The sequence below is a fragment of the Chrysochloris asiatica genome, unplaced genomic scaffold (genome assembly GCF_000296735.1).
Source record: "Chrysochloris asiatica unplaced genomic scaffold, ChrAsi1.0 scaffold00045, whole genome shotgun sequence".
NCBI classification, from domain to species: Eukaryota; Metazoa; Chordata; class Mammalia; order Afrosoricida; family Chrysochloridae; genus Chrysochloris; species Chrysochloris asiatica.
The window spans coordinates 10,484,810-10,509,179 of NW_006408563.1; the positions used below are offsets into that span (position 1 = coordinate 10,484,810).

The 24,370-nt window shown below is 41.4% G+C and overlaps 1 protein-coding gene across 1 annotated transcript in view; it reads right to left on the reverse strand.

Annotated features, from left to right (window-relative positions):
- The window catches only part of LOC102838700 (aldehyde oxidase-like), a 111,157-nt gene that overhangs the window by 3,366 nt on the left and 83,421 nt on the right, over nucleotides 1-24,370 (reverse strand). Inside the window, exons 21-33 of the mRNA XM_006862038.1 lie at nucleotides 21,841-21,965; nucleotides 20,610-20,743; nucleotides 18,278-18,365; nucleotides 17,889-17,975; nucleotides 17,516-17,707; nucleotides 15,955-16,182; nucleotides 14,268-14,363; nucleotides 12,027-12,155; nucleotides 7,429-7,503; nucleotides 6,259-6,311; nucleotides 5,516-5,630; nucleotides 5,257-5,322; nucleotides 2,338-2,523 (exon numbers count right to left, since the gene is read on the reverse strand). Of these exons, the coding sequence (XP_006862100.1) occupies nucleotides 2,338-2,523; nucleotides 5,257-5,322; nucleotides 5,516-5,630; nucleotides 6,259-6,311; nucleotides 7,429-7,503; nucleotides 12,027-12,155; nucleotides 14,268-14,363; nucleotides 15,955-16,182; nucleotides 17,516-17,707; nucleotides 17,889-17,975; nucleotides 18,278-18,365; nucleotides 20,610-20,743; nucleotides 21,841-21,965 (1,574 nt within the window). The remainder of the gene's footprint in view (nucleotides 1-2,337; nucleotides 2,524-5,256; nucleotides 5,323-5,515; nucleotides 5,631-6,258; nucleotides 6,312-7,428; nucleotides 7,504-12,026; nucleotides 12,156-14,267; nucleotides 14,364-15,954; nucleotides 16,183-17,515; nucleotides 17,708-17,888; nucleotides 17,976-18,277; nucleotides 18,366-20,609; nucleotides 20,744-21,840; nucleotides 21,966-24,370) is intronic.

Below are 24,370 nucleotides of genomic sequence, written 5' to 3' on the forward strand. Positions count from 1 at the left end.
GGTACGGCTTGCAGGGCATGCATTACGGGCAGGCATTGCAGTTGGTAAGGTGTGCAAACTGCTTGCATAGCCATGAGGTTTACCATGCAGGATCTGACTGACGCCAGTGTCGCATCCACTTTGGTCTTGGGGTGTCTTCTTGTCTCTCTTGTTGCGTCTTTGTGTGTATTCTTTCTCTATCTCTGTCACCGCCAGATCTCCCTACTTCGTGAACCAAACTCCCGTGTCGAGTCCGGTTCTCAACACTAGAGGTCATGAGTCTTGAGGTTTTCCTTAATCCCTAACTTGTGTGTTTTATTTCTAAACTGCATTGTCTCCGCCGCCCTGGTGGTGTGAGCTGGACAAGGGTCACAATGAGTAGGAACTGACTGGCAGTGGTTATGTGCTGTGGAGTCGGTTCCTACTCATAGTGACCCTGTACAGGGTTTCCGAGGCTGTAAATCTTTACGAGAGCAGAAAGCCTCATCTTTCTCCCGCGTAACAGCTGGTAGTTTCGAACTGCTAACTGTGAGATTAGCAGCCAGATTCATAACCACTACACTATCAAAGGATCTCTGGTAGCATAGTGGTTATGAATCAGGCTGTGAACTTCAAGGTCAGCAGTTCGAAACTATCGGCTGTTATGCGGGAGAAAGATGAGGTGTTCTGCTCTCGTAAAGATTTACAGCCTCAGAAACCCTGTACAGGGTTGATATGGGTCAGAACCGACTCCACGACACTTAACAACAACAACAACACACTATCAGAGCTCCTTCAGGAATTGACTTGTTGTTGTTAAGTGCCATCGAGTTGATTCTGACCCATAGCAACTCTGTATAGGGTTTCCAAGGAGCAGCTGGTGAGCTTGAACTGCCGATCTTGCAGTTCAAAAGGTTTTGCAGTCTGGTGCATTAACTCACAGCACCACACCAGGACTCCAGGCTAGATGGCCCTTAATAACAACAGTCCTGGTGGCTTAGTGGGTTACATGTTGGGCTGTGAACCCCTCGAGAAAACATTGAGATTTTTTGCTCTTGTAAAGGATTACAGCCTTGGAAACCCTGTACAGCATGGCTATGAGTGGAAACAACTCCTTGGCAAGCAGCAGCAGTCTTTGATAGGTGTCCACTGACTGAGTAGAGAGATAGGGCAAAGGACTCAAGAGTAGGTAAGACTTCCCAGGCTTTAGTTTTTAAAAGCCCAGCTTATTCTGAGGCAAATATGGTAGAGATGGTGCCTTGGGGCAATGGAAAGAGATTTCCTCTCAGGTTTTGTTGTGTGCTTCTTACTCCCCATGCCCTCAAAACCAAAAAGATAACCCTTGCCCTGTGAATGGGATGCTATTTGGAAATAGGGTTTCCTTTTTTTATATTAATAAGGCCATACTGGAGTGGGTGGGCCCTAAACCTAATTTCTTCTGAGTAGTTTGTGTCTCATAAAAAGGGAAGACAGACTTGAGGAGTTACATACAAAGGGAAGACACCACGTGAGAATCTATCTTCATGCCAACACGTATCAAGAAACAGAAAGAGATATGAGTCTTCCCCTAGAACTGAGAGACAGAGAGAGACTAGGGCCCTGAAATGGAACTTTTAGCCTTCAAAACTGTAAGAAAATACAATTCTGTTTTTTAAATAGGCACTGGGAAGCTACAATAGGTCACACTGAGGAAAAGAAGGTGAGAGCAGACTGCCAGGGAGGTGGCTAAACCTACAGAGGGAAGATTGTGCCTTTACATATGCCCCTAGTGTTGAAGTGGAGATAGAAGTCATTCAGGTGGGAAGTCAGACCTCCCACCTCTACTTTAACGTCTCTGAGGAAAGGAAGCCCCCTGTAAATGGGAGGTTAATGTTGTCCACCTGTCTGGACAGAAGTAGGTTCAAAATGAAACTTAAATTGGGAAAGTTACAGGTTTTGCATACTTGTGTTCTAGAACTCTTGACATAGATCTATAGAGGTCAGTTTGAATTTACCAGCTCCCGGGAGTTAAGGTCAACATCTCAGGTCTCAGTGGCTATTAACAATTCAGAGCAAATAATCAATGAGAAACTTACTTGAAAGTAGGTTTGATTTGGGGAGGGGTTGGGAAGGGCCGCATGAACAAGAAGACTTGAGTCTGGAGGACTTATAGATGCAGAGAAAATGGCTATGAAATGGGCCTGCTTACTAAAATGTTCTATTCCTCAACGCTTCTTGTGTGATTTAAATTCGTTTCAAGATCTCTCTTGAGAGTGAAGACTCAGGTTTTTGAAGTCAGTGAGTATCATTCCATTTTTTTCCTTTGGGAATTTAAGTTCATAAGAGCAAGTAAATTCAGCACTCTCCTTAACTCTGAAAGAGGAGATCTTGAGTTCTTACCTTGGATGAGTAAATGGCTATAGGGTTTCGGGAACGCACCAACGTGACATAAATCTCTTCTGGAATCTCAGTGACAGTGGGAATTTTGTAGTCATCTGGACCCCGAGAATAAAGCACACCATCTGGGGAGTATTTCAGTTCTTCTATGGTATAGAGTCCCATACCTTGGACAAATCCTCCCTCGATCTATAGCCAAAGCAATCACATAATATTGGTTAGATAACCATTCCAGTGCGAATGAAAATGGATCTCTGAAAGCCACTCTTGAAAGTACCTAGATGAACTTTATAAAAGATCCTTTGGATGTGGTATCTACCACCTTGCTTGACCTCACCTTTAGCCTTTCTACCTCAGATACCCCAGACTCCAGTTTTTTCCAAAAAACCCCCCACGAAAACCATGTGTTACAGGTTAGACATGAGTTCCACAGGGTTTTCCTGGCTGAAATCTTTATGGAAGCAAACATTTTTTTTTGCCAATCTACCTCTGGGTAGATTTGAACTGCTAGCCAAACACAATTGTTTATGACACCTAGGGACCTTGACTCTTGTCAAGGTTTTATTAATCCTTCAAATCCACCAGGTTCTTTCTCACCTCCAAGCTTTTGCAAATTTAGCTTCTCTTGACTCTCTTAGTCCCTCCCCACCTCACCTTGTTCCTAGATGGTAATCTACTCAACCTCCAAGTTCCAGCTGAAGAACTAACTAGTAGAGCCTCTGTGGAGCCTTGAGATCCTACCCTTCACCCCAGGTGGATTTAGAAACTACTTACTCCAGACTCACTGTCCCTTGAGCATGCTTCTACTGATGGTGGGACTTACTCAGTTCATCTTTCCCTTCTTTTCTCTCTCTTTCCCTCCAACAAACTTATAAGCATATCAAGGTCTGGCCTTCCTGTACTCTGGGCTTGGTATGTTGCCTGGCTCATACATTCTAAAGGAATAGCTGCTGGGTTATATGAAAACAAAGCTAAAATTAAGGAACATGGACTAGAATAAATCAAGAAAGAACATGCCATTTATTAGAGCATCTAGATTTCTTTCCTTTATAAATTACCATGGAAAGGAGACCAGTGTTAACCAGGATGGACTGGAAGAGATAGCTATATTTATTAAAAGTCACACAGTGTTCTATTTACAAGCTATTATGCTCTAGGGGAAAAGCTCCTTTATATAAAGAGTGCCTGCATAGATGTCAGATTATAAATATTATATGGCAGTACAGTCTGCATTTTACTGAGACGTTTAGGAATAGGCTAAGCAAATTTAAGCACTAAATTTAAAATGACAATGTTAATTTCTAAAGGAAAAGATTAAAACCCAAAAGAGCCTGTCTAATGCCCTTCTGGTTTATTTCGTTTTCCAATGGGGCAAGTGGAGGGTTTTCCTGATCATCACACTTCCCTTTCCTCCTTTGCTTAAGCATCAAAGAGGCAGAAATAAATTGGGAGGCCTAAGGGACTGGGATGCGCAGGATGCCTGTGGGGTTAGCTATGGTACTCAAACTTTACAGACTTAAGAACAATTGCAAATGTGGCTTCAATGTGCAGAATCCAAGCTGTAGTCCAGCCAAGTTGTGATTCTGTCTGGGTCTGGAGTGGGCCCAGGAATCACATTTTTAATGAGCACTACAGATGCTCCTGTTGGAGGAGGTTTGAGGACTACATTTTGAGAACTTCTGAGGAACCAACAAAATTGTTCCTTTATATCCTCTATCAATCATGTCAAGGGGTTGGAGGCTTGAATCCACCCAGAGATGGCTCAAAATAAAGACTTGGTGATCTGCTTGGGAAAAATCCACCATTGAACCCTTATGGAGCACAGTATTGTTCTGACTCAGGAGGTTGATAGGAGTTGGAGTTGATTTAGTTGGCACTGGAAGGGCTTAGTATGGTAGGAAACTGTTGGCAGATGAAAGCCAGTCAGGTTTTGATGACAAGTTCCTCAATTTCTCTAAGTCCTTGATTTTAAAGTGCAAATTTCAGGTTGATCTTGGGAGCTAGGTCTGAGCTGTATTCATGTGGGGTTGGCCATACTTTGAGTAACAAGGATTTTAAAAAACCCAAATTATACCCACAACTGATTGTGGGTGAGTTAATTTGATTTATTTGTGAGGTAAACATTAAATTCAGCAAGAAGGCAAAAACTGTGTTTAAGCATTTGCCTTCCCTTTCACATTCCTCTAAAGCGTGCAGTCTATTTAAATTCAATATTTATATGAATACTAATGCAACTTTAGAGTCCTGGTGTGGTGCTGTGGGTTAATACATTGGACTGCAAAGTTTGTTTGAACTGCAAGGTCGGTAGTTCAAGCTCACTAGCTGTTCCTCGGGATTGCTGTAGGTCAGAACTGATTTGAAGGCACTTTAACAACAACAACAACAACAATATAACTTTGGAGTCCCTGGGTGGTGCATACAGATAACATATTTAGCTGCTAACTGAAATATGCTTTGGAAGAAGGGCCTAGTGGTCTAATTTTGAAAATTCAGTCATTGAAAATCCTAAGGAACATAGAAATTGATGTCAACACCATAACAACTGGTTTTTAAATGCAATTTCATTATTACGTATCTTTATAATGTTAACTAATTCTGGATGCATTAATGTTTACTGAAGAAAACTTAGAAAGCACAGAGAATTCTTAAGCAGGTGAAATCACATGTATACCGGCCACACAAAGACAGCTACTATTCACTTTTCTCGGGATTTCCTTCCAGTGTTTTATATGTGAATGTATAATAGATAATACATATTAATAATTGATTTTCACTGTTTTATTGACTTATAGGAAAATGTTGTAATATATAATATTTATAGAAGAAGACTTGCACTGAACATTAGCAAGGCTTGAAGGACTTTGGAAAGAATATTCTAAAAAAGACCCAAAGCCCTGATGGGGTGGCTCTGGCATCACGCACCTGCCCAATGTCTATGGCGGGGTTTATGCTGAAAGCTGCATCTATGAAGATATCCGTCCTCAGGAGCTGCACCAAGAGAAAATGTGTGACACAAAATGTTATTGGTTTAAAAGAATTCTTTACTAGAATTTCGGTTCTTCTCTGCCTCTTCCACTGAGAAGATCAAGTTGATGATCATTTATAGCACAGAAACCACATGGCTGGGTTTAAAGTTTGTGTTGACCACATGAAGGTGGGGGATACAAATGCTGCTCTTTACCTTATGAGCTCCAGTCAGGCAGTCAACTTCAACCTCAGAGCAGGCTGCTCCATAGACGTAATATGGAAAGGCATCACCTTCCTCCTTCTCCCAGTCCATATTCGTCTGATAGCCTCTGAGAGGAGAAATTCAGAGTGAAGAGCAAAGGCACTCTCCCCATGAGGGAACAGATTACCCTTCTATGTATCAGGTCTTGGAGACAGAGAAAGTGGAAGGGTTACCCCAGGGCTGGAGACCTCCTGCTCTTGCAGCAAGTGTTCTGCTAGAAGGGCTGCATTCTCCATGTTCTGCTAGAGGGACTGTGATAATGATCCTAAGAGAATCACCAAAGACATGGAGGACGTTCTATTGGTGTCCCACTCTTACCCTTTGTTATTGTTGTTGTTAAGTGCCTTTGAGTCATTTCTGAAACCAACCTTGTGGTCTAGTGCATTATCCCACAATGCTACACCAGGACTCCCTTACCCTTTAGAGCTTGGTTATTGGGACAATCAAAATGTGTGTAGAGGGCTATAGTGTCCCTCCTGGCTGGCAAATGCTGTTCCAAGGAGTCTTTGGATCATCCTTCAGAACCCTGGCTCTCCCCTTTCCCCACAACCATGACCCAGTGACTTAAGAGTTAATACTGGGCAGAACTGAACTCTGATGAAATCAATCAGTGCTCTTCCTATTATTACCTTTTAAATATTTTAAATGTCACCCCTGTCTATATGTGATTTAAGTCATAGTAAAAATGGCCTTACTTGAAATATCCAGTAGCTGAGAGACTGATGGATTCTTGGAAGGCTGTTTGAATCTGGGAAAGATAATTGGTTACAAAGAAATATAAGTTTATGTATCCTGCTTTGCTACCAAATAATTTTATTAGCTCTTTCAAAAAATGACTATGTCAGCTTCCCTGGTGGAGCAAAGTAAAGTAGATGCTGTTGTTATTGTTAAGTGCCATTGAGTCAGTTCTGACTCACAGCGAGCCTGTATAGGGTTTCTGAGACGTGGTTGGTGGATTTGAATTGCTGACTTTATGGTTGTTGTTAAGTGCCATTGAGTCAGTTCTGACCTATAGCGACCCTGTATAGGGTTTCCAAGGAGCACCTGGGTAATTTTAGGGTTAGCAGGAGTGTGGGGTAATAATAATAATAATGGCAATTGTAATAATAATAATTAATCATGGAGTGGGAGACCTGGTGTCACAGTGGTTAGAGCTCTCGGCTGCTAACTGAAAAGTTGGTGGTTCAAATCCACTAGGGTCCATAAATACTTACAGCTTTGGAAACCTTAAGGGGCAATTCTACTTTATTTTACAGGGTCACTATGAGCTGGAATCAACTCGACAGCGGTGGGTAGAGGTGAATCACAGAGTGAAAACTCTCAGTTGCTGTTGAGTCAATGCCAACTCATGCCAACTCTATGTGTGCCAGGGTTTTTTAATGGTTGATATTTTGGAAATAGATCACTGGACCTTTCTTCTAAGGTATCTTTGAGTGGACTTGAACCTCTAACTTTTTGGTTAGCAGCCAGCATGTCAATCATTTGCACTACCAAGGGACTCCGGTCTTAGAGTACTCTTTTGATTGTAGGATTACGGTTATTTCCATTGTACAGATGTCAAAACCAAGCCCTGAGACACTGTTCCTCAGAGTTAGTAGTGATACAGCTGGAACAGCAACCCCAGGGCACTTTACTAAAGAACCTCTGCAGTTATCATATTCGGTGAGAAATTAAGGCTCTGAAACAAAGCCAAGTTTCCATGGATGTAAACATCTCTTTTACCCAATATGGAAAGTAGAAGTGAATGTTCATAAATGCTTTGTTTCTTGAATGGATGCCACCAAGCAGTCTGTCTATCATTTAGGACTCTTGCTCATCTGGATGCAATTGCCTTTTCTGGCAGGGATGATAAAGAGAATATTCACCCAGTCTTCCCATTTCCCCTTAGGGTTTCTCCTGATGACAGGTTGAAGGCGGCTCATAAGAATTTGGCAGGCATTCTAAGAAAAACAAAAACAAACAAACAAAACAACCATTTGAAATGACATCAGAAGAAAACAATATATAACATGATATATTTAAATAAGTTGAAATGTGCGGGCTACCAATTTTATGATGATGTTGGAGGAGAATATTGAAAGTACCACGGACTGACAAAAGAACAAACAAATCTGTGTTGAAGAAGCAAAACCAGAATGTTCCTTAGAAGTCAGGATGGCCAGACTTTGTCTCTCAGACTTTCATACTTTGGACATATTATCAGGAGGAACCAGTCCCTCGAAAAGGACATCACGCTTGGTAAAGTGGAGGGTCAGCAACAAAGAGGAAGACTCCCAACATGGTGGACTGATATGGTAGCAGCAGCAATGGGCTCAGGCGCAGAGGCAATTGTGGGCTTGGTGCAGGACTGGGCAGGAGCAGCTGGTGGATTTGAACTGCCTACCTTGTGGTTCAAGCTGATCTTGCTGTTCAGTGCTTTATTCGACAGCACCACACCTTATGTGTTAGCACAAGTCTAAACAGTATTATAGTAAAAATAATTTTAACTCAACACTGCAGGATTTACAAATATATACATCTATTTTTTCTCTTCAGTGGGTTTCCATATGTTTCTCAGGAAACCCTTATAGAGAAATAGGAAGCAGATTCATAAAATTGTTGTTGGACAGAGAGTTTTCATGGCAATAGATCACTTACATAGTGGGCATTCTATATATTATAATAGGTATTCATTATTTTAATTAAAAAATTGTCATTGAAATTAAAATAGAAATTGCTTGTTAACCTCTGGATGTCAGTGGATTCCAATTTAGCTTCCATTCTTACCTTAAATACGAATCCACTTACACCTCTGCCCTTACTTGTACCATCTCAGCCTCTGCATGCCCCACATTCTTCTTGACCTCTGTCTCTTCTTTTCCATTATGGCTTCTCATACATGAGGGAGAGTTGTGTTTTCATGAGATCCATCCATGCTGAATCATTCAGTCTTCTATCACTGACCTTATTACATATGGATGCTTCCAGAGAGTGTCACATACAAGGCAAACATATGACCTAGAGCTCCTATGCTCATCCAAATATTGTCCCTTATCATGCCTCGACCACCACATTCCAGCACACACTTTAACTTGACAGTTTGGCTGTCTCCTGAGATAAGTCCACCCTTTAAGTTAGTAAAACACTGCAGTGAACATTCTTTTAGAACCTTCTGAACCCCTTTTTCAGTAATTCTCTAATCTATATTTCTTGGTAGAATTGTCTTCCATATTGAAATTCCAAATGTCAGATATTCATTTCTCTAGCTTCTCTCCCACTATTCTTGTTCTTATTAAGTGTCATCAGGTCTGTTCCAACTCATAGTGACCCCTATATACAATAGGAGCTCTGGTAGCATAGTGGTTATGAATCAGGCTGCAAACCACAAGGTCAACAGTTCAAAACTACCAGCTGTTCCATGGGAGAAAGATGAGGCTTTCTACTCCCGTAAAGATTTACAGCCTTGGAAACCCTGTACAGGGTCGCTATGAGTCGGAACCGACTCCACGGTACATAACAACAACAACAATAACAACATACACAACAGAACAAAACACTGCTTGGTCCTGCACCATCCTCACAATTGTTACGTTTGAGGTCATTGTTGCTGCCACTTTGTCCTTCCATTTCATTGTGGGTTTTCCTCTTTTTCATTGACCCTCCACTTTATCAAGCATGAAGTCTTTCTTCAGGGACAGGTCCTTCCTGACAAGATGTCTCAAGTATAAGAGACGAAGTCTCACCATTCTCACCTCTAAGGAGCACTCTGGTTGTACTTCTTCCAAGACAGTTTAGTTTGTTCTTCTGGCAGTCCATGGTATTTTAATATTCCCCAACACCATAATTCAAATGCACTGATTCTTTTATGGTCTTCCTTAGCCATTGTCTAACTTTCACATGCATATGAGGTGATTAAAAATACTATGGCTTGGATCAGGTGCACTTTAGTACTCAAACTGACATCTTTGCTACTGAACACTTTAAAGAAGTCTTGTGCAGCAGAGTTGCCTAATGTAATACATCATTTGATTTCTTGACTGCTGCTTCCGTGAGTGTTGATTGTGCATCCAAGCAAAATGCAGTCTTTGACAACTTCAATCTTTTCTTCATTTATCTTGATGATATTTATTGACCCAGTTGTAGAGATTTTCATTTTCTTTATATTAAGGTACAATCCATATTGAAGGCTGTAGTCTTTGATCTTTATAAGTATTTCAAGTCCTCTTTGCTTCCAGCAAGCAATGGTTATGTCATCAGCATATGAGTTTCCTTCAATCCTGCTGCTATATTCTTCTTTATATAATACAGCTTCTCAGATTATGTACTCAGCATACAGACTGAATAAGTTAAGTAGAGTGAAAGGATACAACCCTGGCACACACCTTAACTGATCTGAAACCATTCAATTCCCCCTTGTTCTGTTTGAATGACTGCCTCTCAGTCTATGTATAGGTTCCTCATGGGTATAATTGTTCTGGAATATCCATTCTTAACAATGTTATCTATAGTTTGACATGATCCACATAAGTGAAAGCCTTTGCATAGTCATTAAAGCACAAGTAAACATCTTTCTGGTATTCTCTGCTTTCAGCCAACATTCATCTGTCATCAGCAATGATATCCTAGTTCCATATCATTTTGTGAATCTAGCTTGAGTTTTTGGCAGTTTTCAGTTGATGTACAGTTGCAGCCGTTTTGAATTCTCTTCAGTAACATTTTATTTGCATGTTATATTAGTGATATCATTTAATGATTTCCTTCCATTCTGTTTGGTCACCTGTCTTTGGAATGGGCACAAATAATGAATCTCTTCCCATCAGCTGGCCAGGTAGCTGCCTTCCAAATCTCTTGGCATAGATAAGTGAATGTCTCCACTGCTGCATCAGTTTGTTGAAAGATTTGTATTCCATAGATTCCTTGTTGTGGTTAAGTGCCGTTGAGTCGGTTTCAACCCATAGTGACCCTGAATAGGGTTTCCAAGGAAAAGCTGGTGACCTTGAACCACTGACCTTGAAGTTCAAACAGCTTTGCAGTCTGGCGTGTTAATCCACAGCGCCACACCAGGACTCCCCATCGATTCCTAGAGGCTTCTTTTTCACTGTCAGTGGATTGTTGCTTCAGTATCACCAGTTCTTGACCATATACTACCTCTTAAAATGGTTGATCATCAACCATTTCTTTCATCAACCAATATTTTGTCCATAGAATCCTTCAGTACTGCAGCCTTGACTTTTTTCTTCAGTTCTTTCAGCTTGAGAAATGCTGAATGTGTTCTTCCCTTTTGGTTTTCTAACTCCAGGTCTTTGCACATTTCTTTGTAATACTTGACTTTATCTTCTTGAGCTGTCCTTGGAAATTTTCTGCTCAGCTCTTTTACTTCCTTATTCCATTTGTTTTAGCATCTCTATGCTGGAGAGCAAGTATCTCTTCTGAGATACATTTTGGTCTTTTCTTTCTTTCGTATCTTTTTAACGATCTTTTGCTTTCTTCCTGTATGATGTTCTTGATGTCATCCCACAAGTTTTTTGGTCTTTGGTCATTAGTGTCTAATATATCCAATCTGTTCTTGAGGTTGTCTCTAATTCAAGTGGGATACACTCAAGGTCACAGTTTAGCTCTTGTGGAGTTATTTTAATTTTCATCAGTTTCAGCCTGAATTTGCATATGGGCTATTGGTGGTCTGTTCCACAGACCATCCTGGCTTTGTTTTGGCTGATGATATTGAACTTTCCTATTGTCTCTTCCCATAGATGTAGTCAATTTGATTTCTGTGTATTCCATCTGGTGAGGTTCAAGTGTATAGTAGTAACCTTTTTTTATTATTTTAAAAAGGTATTTGCAATGAATAAATCATTGGTCCTGTCATGTGATCTCCAGCTAATTTCTGTCACTAAGGTCATACTTTCTGACTATTGATCCTTCTGCTTTGTTTCTAACCTTTGCATTCCTGTTACTAGTAGTTATCAATGCATCTTGACTGCCTGTTTGATCAATTTCATACTGAAAAAGTTGGTAGAATTCTTCAGTTTCATCATCCATCACTGGCTTTAGTGGTACAATTCAGTGCATACATTTGAGTAACAGTTTTTCTCTGTAGGCGTATGCATATCATGCTATCACAGACAGAATTCTTCTTTAAGATAGATATTGAAATGTTCTTTTTGATGATGAATGTGATGCCATTCTTCTTGTATTTGGCATTCTCATGATAGTAAACCATATGACTCTGATTCCGAATAGCCAATACTAGTTCATTTCAGCTCACTAATGCTTAGGATATCTATCTTTATGCATTACATTTCATTTTTGACGCTACAGAAAATTTAAAAGGTATCCTAAAGAGATTAGTGTACCTCCTGCTCTCCACACCCAGTGTCTGGCTCTAACAATGATCATTTATCTCTTCAGACAAATGGCGAGAAGGGTGGAACAAGGTTCCTTTCAGCATTGTCATTGGGTGACTGAGAGTGGAATGCAAAGTTACCTGCACGGCTTTCCCATTGATGTCTGTCCCCATCGACCCTGCTGTGAATGAGGCATTGGGCACAGTGGCTGTATTGGTTTCACATGTGTGTATGTATGACCGTGGGATGTTCAGTTCTCGACTAGCCACCTGCAAGGAGCAGAAGAGAAATAACATTTATTTCATTAACAAAGCCCCTAAGTTGAATGCCTTTGAATTTCTTTGAGAACCGAGTATAAAACCTGGAGTCCTGATGAGGTACTGTAGGATAAGCAAGGTTGACAGTTTAAACCTACCAGCTGCTCTTTGGAAACTGAGTCAGAATCCACTTGATGGCCCTTAGCAACAATAACATCCTCCGGATATAGACAGGGGTGGATTCTTGCCCTCCATATGGGAGGTTTTGGTTCCATTCCCAGCCAGTACATCTCATAATCAGTCACCACCCACTAATTAGTGGAGGCTTGTGTGTTACTATGATACAGAATAGGTTTCAGTGGAACCTTCAGACTAAGATAGGCTGGGAAGAAAGGCCTAGGAATCTGCTTCTGAAACTCAGCCAATGAAAAACCACAATGATCTGATCCTATTGTGTATGGGGTTGCCATGTGTTGGGGCTGATAGGTAACAAATGTCAGATACTTAAGATAACATCCTTAGGGTTTGTAGGTAGATTGATGTGTTTGAACATTTTAAATGGCATAAAAAATGATGCATTTATTTTTGGAGACATGTAATCAACCAAATTCTTCTATGTTTTCTTTTATACCAGTTTATAGAAGCCATTTGGCAGTATGATGACTCTGGCACATCTAGCTTTGTCTGACACACAATACCTGGAGGCAGATCTGAGGCCTTGGACTTACTATTTCTCCTTCATCTTCTTCTTGTGGTATACAGTCAACTCAGATTCTGTTGTCTTCCTGTCTGTCAGTCTGCACTTTCCTTTGCAGGACATTTGCAGACATAAAGGTTTTGTTGGAAAGTAAGCAAGATCCAGTGCCTCATCCTCCACACTTGCCAGTGCAAAACCCTTCCTGAGCCTCATGAAGTCCCTGTCGACAGAGGTGGAACCAAAAGAATCCTCACACCCCCCAAGGCACAGGTACTTGATGAAGACGTTAGTCAAGTCTCTGTCCACAGACACTTCCAGGCAGGAGTCCGATACCGTGTCCTACAAGCCACCCGACTCCAAGCTGAACCTGCACCTGTTCAAGCAGTTCACACAGCCACGAAACACAGGTGGAGATTCCAAAACCACGCCCTCCTCAAAAGAAGACCTATGGATTGTTATGATTTCCTAATTCCAAGTACACGCTAATATTATTTCCTTAATGAAAACATCATCTCTCTCTCATTGGGAATAAAGGTTTATTTCCCACATATTTTTCATTCAAAGGTCATATCCAACCAATTTTTACTTTACATTAAAAAACAAGAAGGGAAACTTTCCATCTTTTGCTCTGTGAAGTTTAAAAACACTTCTGTGAACCAGTGCACGCAATGGCAAGTCCTGTAGAGTTTCTATGTGCATCGTGAATTCTAAGAACATAATTTCTCACTCTGTTAAATGCATTCATTTCTTCTAATTGAGGATTTGAATTAACACCATATTTCTTTGGGCAGCTGGTATAGAGCTTGAAAGCATTTTAATTTTAAAAACTGGAATCAGTTTTCAGAAGACTTATGGGCTTGATTCTTTAAAAAATTTTTTTGGTAAAACTATATCTACACCCTCGGAAACACTGTACAGGGTCGCTATGGGTCGGAACCGACTCGACGGCACTTAACAACAACAACAACATATCTAACAAAACATTTGACATTCCAACCTTTTTTTCACATGTTCAACTCCGTGACATCATGCAGTGCCACCGTTATCACTAATGATTCCACAATTAACAGAAATTCAGCAATGGTTTTCCATCTCTCCCTTCCTCTCACCTTGGTAACCAGTAGTAAGCTTGGGGGTCTGTATGCATTTGCCTTTTCTATGTAAGGGGGAAGAAAGAGTGTCCTTTTATCAGAAAGTGATAGGTCTGGCCTTTCTGTATGCAGGAGGAATAATATCCTTTCTCATTTCTCATACTTCCCTCCCTTACCCCTCTCCATTTTTGCACTCCTGAAATCAAGCTAAGTTTTACAATTGGTCTGTGAATTTACTTTGTGGTCTTTCTACTGCATCACAAGGAAAAGAAGCTGCTAAGTTGATTGTAAGGTGCTATATGCTTCTACAGTAGAGGAGATGAACACTTGACTCACCTGAATCATTTTGGTGTAAAGGCCTTGTCCTATTTCGCAGCCACCATGAGCAACCAAGACAGAGCCATCTAGATAGATGTGGACTAGAGCGGCAGCCTGGGGGCAAATAGTTATAACGTCAGTTCGGAAGCCAGTGTAGCCCAAATGTTTCTGTGAGTTTAGCTGAGGTTGTTGGATAAGTAATTTTGTTCCATAGAGGCAATCTCTCATTTTATTTTTTTATGCTGAAGAAGAAAGACTTTATCTATGGCTATGCTAGAGGATGCCTTGTAAGAATCCCCTGACTTGACTATGATCAGCATAGATCTCTGAATGAGGGGTCATCTCTTTTCCCATTAGTATTGACTGCTTACTGGAAGCTTTGGGAGTGGCCTCTGCAAAGTTCCAATCTGCACAACATGTTATTATCCTGATCTCCCTAGACGTGGAAATTCATGGAGGGGATTGTAATCATTGTAATGAAGCAAAATATATGATTTATTGAATATAAAATGGATGATCTATCTGCTCTGTAAACTTCCACTCAATTCACAATAAAATTAAAAAAAAAAGTTTTCTTTAAAAAGGGGTCTGTGTGTTATTTGGCATTTCCTGGGCAGTGTAAATGGTTAATATGTTCAACTGCTAACAGAAATGTTGGTGGTTTGAGTACACCCAGAAGTACCTGGCATCTTGGTGTGGCACTGAGAGTTAGTGTACTGGAATATAAAGTCGGTTTGAACTGCAAGGTTGGTGGTTCAAGCTCACCAGTCACTCCTTGGAAACCCTATACATGGTTGTTACGAGTTGGAATCCACTTGATGGCACTAAATAACAACAAAGCACCTTAGAAGAAAGGCCTGGTGATTTACTTCTGAAAACTTAGCCATTGAAAACTCTATGGAGCTGAGCTCAACTTTGACATGTGAGTCAGAATTGACTTGATGGTCAGTAGTTTGAACTGGCATGGAACTCCAGCTTGAGAAACACATCAAGGGCAGAAGACTGGATGTCTGGTCCAAGAGGTGTAGCACTCCTGGCTTCTTCTCTCCCTGTCATTTTACTTTCAGCCTTGTTAGTGAACTCCCAGGAAGGGTGTGGAACAGAGATGGTTTTGGTAAGAGACCCTTTATTCACACCACAGAGGAAGCCTGTTTTCCTTCCTTTGCACAGGTTTAACGATCAGGACATTTCTGATGGGGGAAGAAATAAAAGACTCAAAAGCAGAACCTCAGGAAAACCATTTGTGGTAAGCAAGAAAGGAGGAATAATCATCTAGGCTCAATATAGTAAACTTTGTAACTCTGTGAGATGCAGGTAGCTGTATCTGGCCTCAAATGACTTTACTGATGTCAGTAAGAAACTAGGAAGAAGAGAGGAGGGGGGTCCTTTTGTTTCCCCAGATACCTCATAAATTTGAAAGTTGACCCCAAACTCCAGTGTCCATGTTTCAAGTCCTAATAACCAAGGCTAGACCTTGGGCTGGACTTTAATAGCTGCTTTCTGAGGTTCTTCATACCATGTCCTACTAGGCTGCCCCTGTTCACGGCCCCAGATCTTTCCCAAACCATTCTTTCCTATAGCAGGAAGCTGCCCCACTGTCTTCTTTCTTCCCAAATGGGACATCTCTAGTTGAACACAATTGCTATTTCTGATAGCCAGTCATTTGCTGTGTTTTTTACTGAGACAGTATCTTACTCAAGCTCACCTGGTTCTGATAGGCCTTGGGGGTGGCAATGGAAAATTTCATGGGCACTGTAGCAAGCCCTCTCTTCTTCCAGTAATTCTTTTTGTTAAATTCCTCTGCTTCCACTTTCCTAGCATAAAATGATGATTTCTCCAGACATTCTTTCCAACATTTTCGCAAGGGCTCTGGATTAAATGTTTGCTTATAGGCTGTTTTGCTAATTGTCTTATACATATTTATTTCTTTCACCTGAAAGAGGAAAAAATAAAATGTATTTTAAGGGCACGTACTTGTTCTATATGTGGAGCATGCATTTTGTTACATACCAGATATGAAGAAAGTCTTTCTTTAAAGAAAAGAAAGAAACAATTTAAATGGCTGTAAACAGGGTGGTGCTAATGGTTAAGTGCTCAGCTGCTAACTGAAAGTTTGGTGGTTTGAACTCAGTCAGAGGTTCACAGGAGAAAGACTTGGAGATTGGTTCCCCTAAAAATGACAGCTAAGAAAACCCTTTGGGGCACTTCTGCGCTGTCTCATAAAATCTCCATTAGTTTGAGGCTTCCAATAACAACATAAATATTCTATTGCAAGTGTCCACCTATAAACATTGGTAACAATAATAATGATAGAAACTTAGCGCTCACTTCAAGGGCCCAGGCTCTAGGCGCTCCAATAAACTCCATAATAACTCTGATGAACATTGTGGTTGTTGCTGGTAAGTGCCATTCAGTCAGTTCCAACTCATAGTGACCCTGTATAGGGTTTCTGAGGAATGGTTGGTGGCCTTGAACCACTGACCTTGCAGTTAGCGGTTCAGTGTTTATCCTACAGCACCACACCAGGACTCCTAATATTGGTGCGGTCACAGTCTTAGTAGTAAGACAAGATTCTCCTGACTCAAAATGCACATCTTTTATTCCTACAAGGGACGCCTTTATCTAACTGTTCTCAAATTAGCTCCACAAAGGCCTGAACTTTGGTAAAATGTGTGCACAAAGAGCCACAATTATTCTGCTCCTTGTTTTCAGGCTCTTGGGTGGTATTATACCAACTCCGACCTGCCCATGTGACTTGCTTTGACTAATAGCACAATATATACAAGTTTGTGAGATAGGCAGTCTTGGAAAACGCTTGTGCACTAGGGCTTGCCCTAATGAACACACCTCCTGCTCCTGGGAACACTGTCACCACCACCATGTGAACAAGGCTGGGCTAGTCTCCTGAAGGATGAGAGACTTTCTGGAGCAGAAGTGGAAGTACATTCTAGATTAAACAGCTGACAACCATTGGCCATACAAATGAAGCTGTCTCAGACCCTGAATCTCCAGTGGAGCTGACCTAGACTAGCTGCCCCCCTAAACTTTGTGGTGATTTATTATGCAGAAAAAGCTAACTGATTCTGGATGATGAGAGTACTTATATCTTTGAATCCATGTAGAGATTGACATAATGCCATATGTAGATGCTGAAGAAGATATATTTCAATGTCAGGATGTCATAGCTGCCAGATGTCAGAGTTGAATGTCCGATGGCAGCATGCCAACTGATATTGGGGTTTTGTTGAAGGATTCTCACTGATTACCTCTTCAGGGAGTAAGTTACATTGGGATGCCACTGCAGTTATGTAAGTTTCAGCTACCACTGTAGCCTGGGGGAAGCCAAATCCTCTAAAGGAAGTGTTGGATGGCAAATTTGTTTTGCAAGGTCTACCCCGGCACCGGAAATTAGGAATATGATATGCATTTTCAGATTTCAGCACAAGGAATTCCACCACCTGAATGAAATGAAAACAAAACAAAACATTTGTCAAATAATCAAGACCACTACTCTGAGTTTTATTTCTAACTTGAACTCTTCACAGAATTCATCTAATTTATAAGCCAAATGTTCAAGCAAATGCAGTGTGCCTGGGCAGCTCTACTGGCGACCAATGAGAAAGCACGTTTCATATTTACCATCTCAGACTCATCAGGCGTGCATCCGCCATTGACGTAATATTCAACATCAGCAGCTTTGATCTCACCATTGTTCATGAATCCAATCTGGAAAATGGTAATGGGTAAGGCAATTTTGCCAATAATCCTCCTTCTCAGGCAAACTATGTGGGACACAAACACATCTGATCACAGCTGACAATCTACCCGGCTAATGTACAGATCAAAGACCAAAGGGATAGTAAGGGTGCCCAAGCGAAAGTGGTCTCACCAGAAAGTTCTGACAAGTTTTAGGCAGCATCCAAACAGGACTTTCAAGTGGTAAGGAATTGAAGAATGATCGTTTTTACTAGTTGGTTAGCAGTGAACAACATTTTAAGCAATTTGCTAGGTATCTTATGCTGACTCACTTTGTATTTTCCGTAGAGTGGATGGCGGCCCGCAGTTATCAGCATGTCAGAATCGCGCTCTAGCAAAAACTGGACCGGGCAGCCAGTCCTACAGGAAACGACTGTTAATATACTGGATGCTTCATAACCTTAGAGATGGGGCAGGGGATTTGAGATCATCTAGCTTAGTGACTTTCAATGGGAGTAGTTACAGGCCTTAAGTGACATTTTGGAACTTCGCAGCAGTATTTAAAGAATGTAAAATTATTATTCTGGTTTAGTCACACCTGACTAAGACAATATATTGAAGTCATATTACCTGGTTACCAATTACTTTCCTTTTATTTCTTTTTTTGCATGACATGAAGACATTTCATGATTATTTTGTAATTATATGAAAAAAATAAATGAAACAAAACTCTCTGACATAAAATCGATTCTGACTCAGAGCTTCTCTATAGGATGGAGTCGAACTGCTCTGTAGTACAGGGTTTCTGAGACTATAAATCTTTATGGGAACAGACAGATCTTTCTTCCACAGAGTGGCTGGTGGGTTTGAAACAATGACCTTCTTGTTGCTGTTAAGTGCCGTCGAGTCGATTCCCACCCATAGTGACCCTGTATAGGGTTTCCAAGGAACAGCTGGTGAGCTTGAACCACTGACCTTGCAGTTCAAACAACTTTGCAGTCTGATGCATTAGCCCAAATGACCTTACGGGCTCCAAATTATATTAATGTTATTGTTGTTGTAAAGCGCTGTCAAGTTGGTTCCAACTCATAGAGTAACTGTATAGGGTTTCTGAGGAGGTTTGAACTGCTGACCTTGAGGTTAGCAGTCCAGTGCTTTATTCCACGTACAGAATCACACCAGGAGGTAGGTTATATTAGGGCTTTGGAGTGCAATGATGAAAGCAGTTAGCTGCTGATAGAAGGGCTGGGGGTTTGAATGCACCAGCCACTCTAAGGGAGAAAGATGTGGCTGTTTCCATAAAGATTACAGCCTTTGGGATCTAAAGATTGCAGCCTTTGGGACCCTCAGGGACAGTTAAACTCTGTCCTATAGGATGGCTATGAGTCAGACTCAACTTGACAGAAACGGGTTTAGGTTATATTATGAAAAAAAGGCATTAACTATTTGCCATTAGGGGGTACTGAGGCTGAAGGAGTTGAGAACTTACGTTCAGTCTAGCTCAATCTTCCTTGCTTTCAGACTTCCCTTTCATAAAGTCACTCCCTTCCTATCAATGAGTCCTCTATATTTTGATAGAATCTTCTCAGCATCTGAAAAATTGCTATGCACAAGGCAGCCTTTTCTACGGTTGGAAAGCACTAAGGAGCTAAGACAGTCACACTTAGCTTTTGGCTGTGGTTGCCTGGACTATGTTAAGTTTGTGCTGGCTATAGCTCAGTGAAAAGAATGCTGGTGACTCATTGGCTTATGCATTGGGCTGCTAACCACAAGGTTGGTGATTTGAACCCACGAGCCACTCCATGGGAGAAAGATGAGGCTGTTTACCCCCATAAAGAAGAACAATCTCAGAAATGTTACAGAGCATTTCTACTCTGTTCTACAGGGCTGCTTTGAGACAGTGTCCACTCGATGGCAGTGGGATTCTTTTATATCTCAGTGGCTTGAAGTAGGGACAACGCTCACAAGTCATTGTTCTTCGGGTGCATGGTTAGTACATCTGGATGATGCAGGCCTAAAGTGAACATTCCCAGGCATTGGCAGATCCCTTGACTTATTTCATGATGAACTATGACTTTTGGACTCTCCTGTTCATCCAACTTCAGCATGATGTAATTTAATGACTTTCAACTAAGCATTTTAAAAAGTGAAAGTCAATATACCCAGCCCACTGCCTTTAAGCCGATTCTGACTCACAGTGACCCCAAAGGACAGTGTAGTGGAACTTCTAGGGTGAGAAATCTTTACAGAAGTAGCAGGTGAGTTTGAACATCTGATCTTGCAGTAAACAGCTCAGTGTTTAACTCTATTGTGCCAGCAGTGTAGATCATGAAAAAGGCATCCTTTTTATGTTTGTGAAATGAGTTACAATTTATAAGGTAAATTTACATTTATTTTGCACAACAACCCTGAGAGACAGGTAGACACAATTTCCCCCACCTGTGAATGAGGCATTGAGGCAATTTACTCAACGTGACATTGCAAGTGAGTGTCAGAGCGAGGACAGGAACACAGGTCCTTGTTTTGTGTCCTTTCTCCGACATACTAACTAGAACCCTTTAGAAATGAAATGGAAAACAGCAGAGACTTGCAGGACTTGGGGACACGAGTGGCTTCAGTGAGGCCAGGATGATTGACGCTAACAGCTCTGACTGTAACTCTTACTTGTAGGCGGCCACGGCGCAGATGGCTCCCAGCAGCGCGGGCTTGGTCACTTTTCCCCCAAATGCTCCACCAGCTCGCTTCATGTGGCAGGCAATTCTATTCCTTGGGATGTTTAGTGCTGCAGCCACAAATTCCTGCAAAAGGTTAGGCTCTGAAGCTATAGTTTAAGGATTTCCTCCCCTCTGCTTGGTGAGAGAATGTCACAAACTCAACACTTTGATCATTTACACAGCTGTACCACTGTCATGGCAGTGGGTGTTTTGTGGGGTTGTTTTATATCTCAGTGAATTTAAGTAGTTACGAGTTTCACAAAAGCCATTGCCATTCAGGTGTTTGATTAGTACAACAAGATGATGTAGACCTAAGTGAACTTTCCGAGGCAGATGTAGACCATTTAGTACATTTTCTTCATCCTCATACGACACCGTTTACCCATTCAGCCATCACTCCCCACTTCCCAGAGCTCTCCCTGCACTACTAGCTAGTAGATTAGTAATCCCATGTGTGTCAGAGTACAACTGTGGCTAAGGATTTTAAATGGCTGAGTTTTTCTACTGAGGTACCTCTGGGTGAACATGAACCTCTAAATTTTCAGTTAGTACCTGAGTCTCTGGGTAGAACCAGTGATGCACTCAACTGAATATCTTGGAAATAACAGTTCTCTAAACGTGTATACATGAAAGTTATATTAATACATTTGTTTTTGTTATTGCTAAGTGCCACTGAGTCAGTTCTGACTCATAGCAACCCTGTGTAAGGTTTCCAAGGAGCATCTGATGAGTTTGAACCACCATCCTTGTGGTTCAAACTGACCTTTTGGTCTAGTGCTTATCCTACAGGGCCACACAAGGACTCCTAAATGAATGCATGAAAGCATTCATATATCTACTTAGCTACATTATAATAAATGCAAATGTACCACAAGTGGAAATTTAAAGGCAACACTAAGGCTTTGATTTCCTGAGATTAAGTTTTACATTTTGAATTGCTATATGGGAAAGATGAACTTTGTCCTATTTTGGAATGGAAGGTAGCAAAAGTTTCAGGTCTCTTTGAAAGATGTGAACCTTGTAAGGAAATATTTGACCATTTTTTTCCTTTCTGAATTTTAATGTAGATGTGCAGAGAGTCTGAAGCCTGGGATTAGGAGGAATCAAAAGTGGAGTATTGATTGTAAGGGCCTCACACCTCATGAATAACTGGAGTCTCATTTTCCAAAATATCCTCTTACCTGCACATGCGTTGGATACTGCGTCCCAAGGTGTAATACCATTTCTTTATCTTCGTGTTTTGGAATAGCCAGGATAGTTTGTGTTTCCATGTAAAAATGTTCCTGTCCTTCCACGTGGACCACACCTGTAAAGCATAAATACATAAAAACTTTTATTTGAAAGTCCCCTTTGGTGGGGGGTGTGTGTCCTTGGTGGTATTTGGTTTATAAAGAGAGAGTTGTTTCAGTTTATGGACAATTAGGCATTATATCATTTGGTGAAACCATCTTTTTAAATCTTTGCGGTACCCAACCTCATGAATTGTTGTTGTTAATTTCCAGATAAGAAGGGCATTCAAGGACCATACTCCTCAGGGTTCCACCAGTCTCTGATTAGTAAGCTTGATTTCCACCCCCCGCATAATTTGTAGTTTTGCTTTACATTTTTCTCCCACTCGATCTAGGACCTTCTAACGTGATCCCTTTCAGAGCAGTTGGTTGTGGCAGATGAGCACCGTTTAGTTCTAATCTCAGGGTCGTGGAGACTAATGAACTAATTGTTTCCATGCGTCTTCCATTTCCTTTACTTTTCATTCCTCCAGACAAGGAGAGACTAACAGTTGCACCTTAGATGACTGCTCACAAAGTTTTAAGACCCCAGTCGTTCCTCAACAAGGTAGGATGTAGAGCATTGTCTTTGCGGACTGTGTTATGCCAATCGACCATGGGAGAAAGATGTGTCAGTTTGCTTCCATAAAGATTGTTGTTGTTGTTGTTAAGTGTGTTGACTCATAGTGATCCTGTATAGGGCTTTCAAGACTGTAAATCTTCGTGGGAGCAGAAAGCTTCCTCTTTCTCCTGTGACGTGGCTGGTTGGCTCGAACCACTGAACTTATGGTTTGCAGTCCAGTGTTTATCCTATGGAGCCACCATGCTCAGTAGAGATTACAGCCCTGGAAACCCTGTGGGACAGCTCTACTTTATCCTATAGTTGATTTGTTGATTAGTGACATTGAGTTGGTTCCCACTGACAGCAGACCCTGTATAGGGTTTCTGAGGAGTGGCTGGTGGATTTGAACCGCTGACCTTACAGTTCAAACCAATTTTTCAGTCCATTGCTTACTGTACAACACCACACCAGGACTGTCTACCTTATAATGTCACTATGAATTGGAACTGACTTGATGGCAGTGAGTTTATTTGCAATATGCTAAGGAGCTCTGGTAGCGTAGTGGTTACGAATTGGGCTGCCAACCTCAAGGTCAGCAGCTCGAAACTACCATGGTTCCATGGGAGAAAGATGAGGCGTTCTGCTCCTGTAAAGATTTACAGCCTTGGAAACCCTTTGCAGGGTCACTATGAGTCGGAATCGACTCCATGGTACTTAACAACAACAACAAACATAGATATTGTTCTAAGATATAGTATGTCATAGACAATGAACTCATTTCATTTCACCCCAACCCTATAAGTATTGTTGGCATCTCCATAATGCCAGGTGGGAAATCTAAAGCATGCATTGCATAAGTCAGCTGCTCAAGGTCACACAACTAAAAGTAGCAAAGTTGGGATTCAAACCTGGCAACCTGGCTCCAGAATCCATGCTCTTAACCAGGACACTACACTGCCTCTCTCTGTTGGCCTGTTCTGTAACTAGTTATGCCTGCTCAAATTCCAGATGTCCTTCACATTTCAAATTCCCCACTTGTGCCAACATTTTGAATTCCTACAATTGCAAAACCCCAAATGATAAAGTGCCCTGCATCCTGCTGCCCTTTTGGAAAGAATAAAAATGAAAAAAGAACGTGCCATGATGGTTAAGAGGAAGGCTTTGAGGCCGGTTGGTCCTGGACCCAAGCAGGACAATTGTTAGATGCTGCAGGACTGGGTAGTGTTTTGCTCTATTTTACACAGCGTTACTATGAGTCAGAACCACCACCAACAACAATAGTCCTGTGCTTTAGTCCGCATTCTACTCTTAACTGGATATGTGACCTTGGCCAATTTTTTAACTTGCCTAAGCTCCAGTTTCATCATCTGTAAAACTAAGCTAATGATATGTTCCTTCTCAGAATTGCTTCACTTGCTTGTTAAATACCAAACCCCAAACCAAACTTGCTGTCACCAAGCCATTCCAACTCACTGGCCAGCACATGCGTTGTAGAGTAGACCTGCTCTATAGGGTTTTCTTAGCTAATCTTTAGGTAACCAGATTGCTAGCCCTTCTTTCCATTGTGCCACTGGGTGTGTTTGAACCAACAACCTTTAGGTCAGCAGTCAGTGGCAAACCTCTCTGAGGTTGAATTTCTGATTTCTTGATCTGGCGGAGGATCTGCGTTTTGGGGTTTAAAATAAGGAGCTCTGGTAGCGTAGTGGTTACGAATTGGGCTGCGAACCTTAAGGTCAGCGGTTCGAAACTACCAGCCGCTCCGCAGGAGAAAGATGAGGCTTTCTACTCCCATAAAGATTTACAGCCTCGGAAACCCTGTACAGGGTCGCTATGGGTCGGAACCGACTCGATGGCACTTAACAACAACAACAAAAGGTCTTA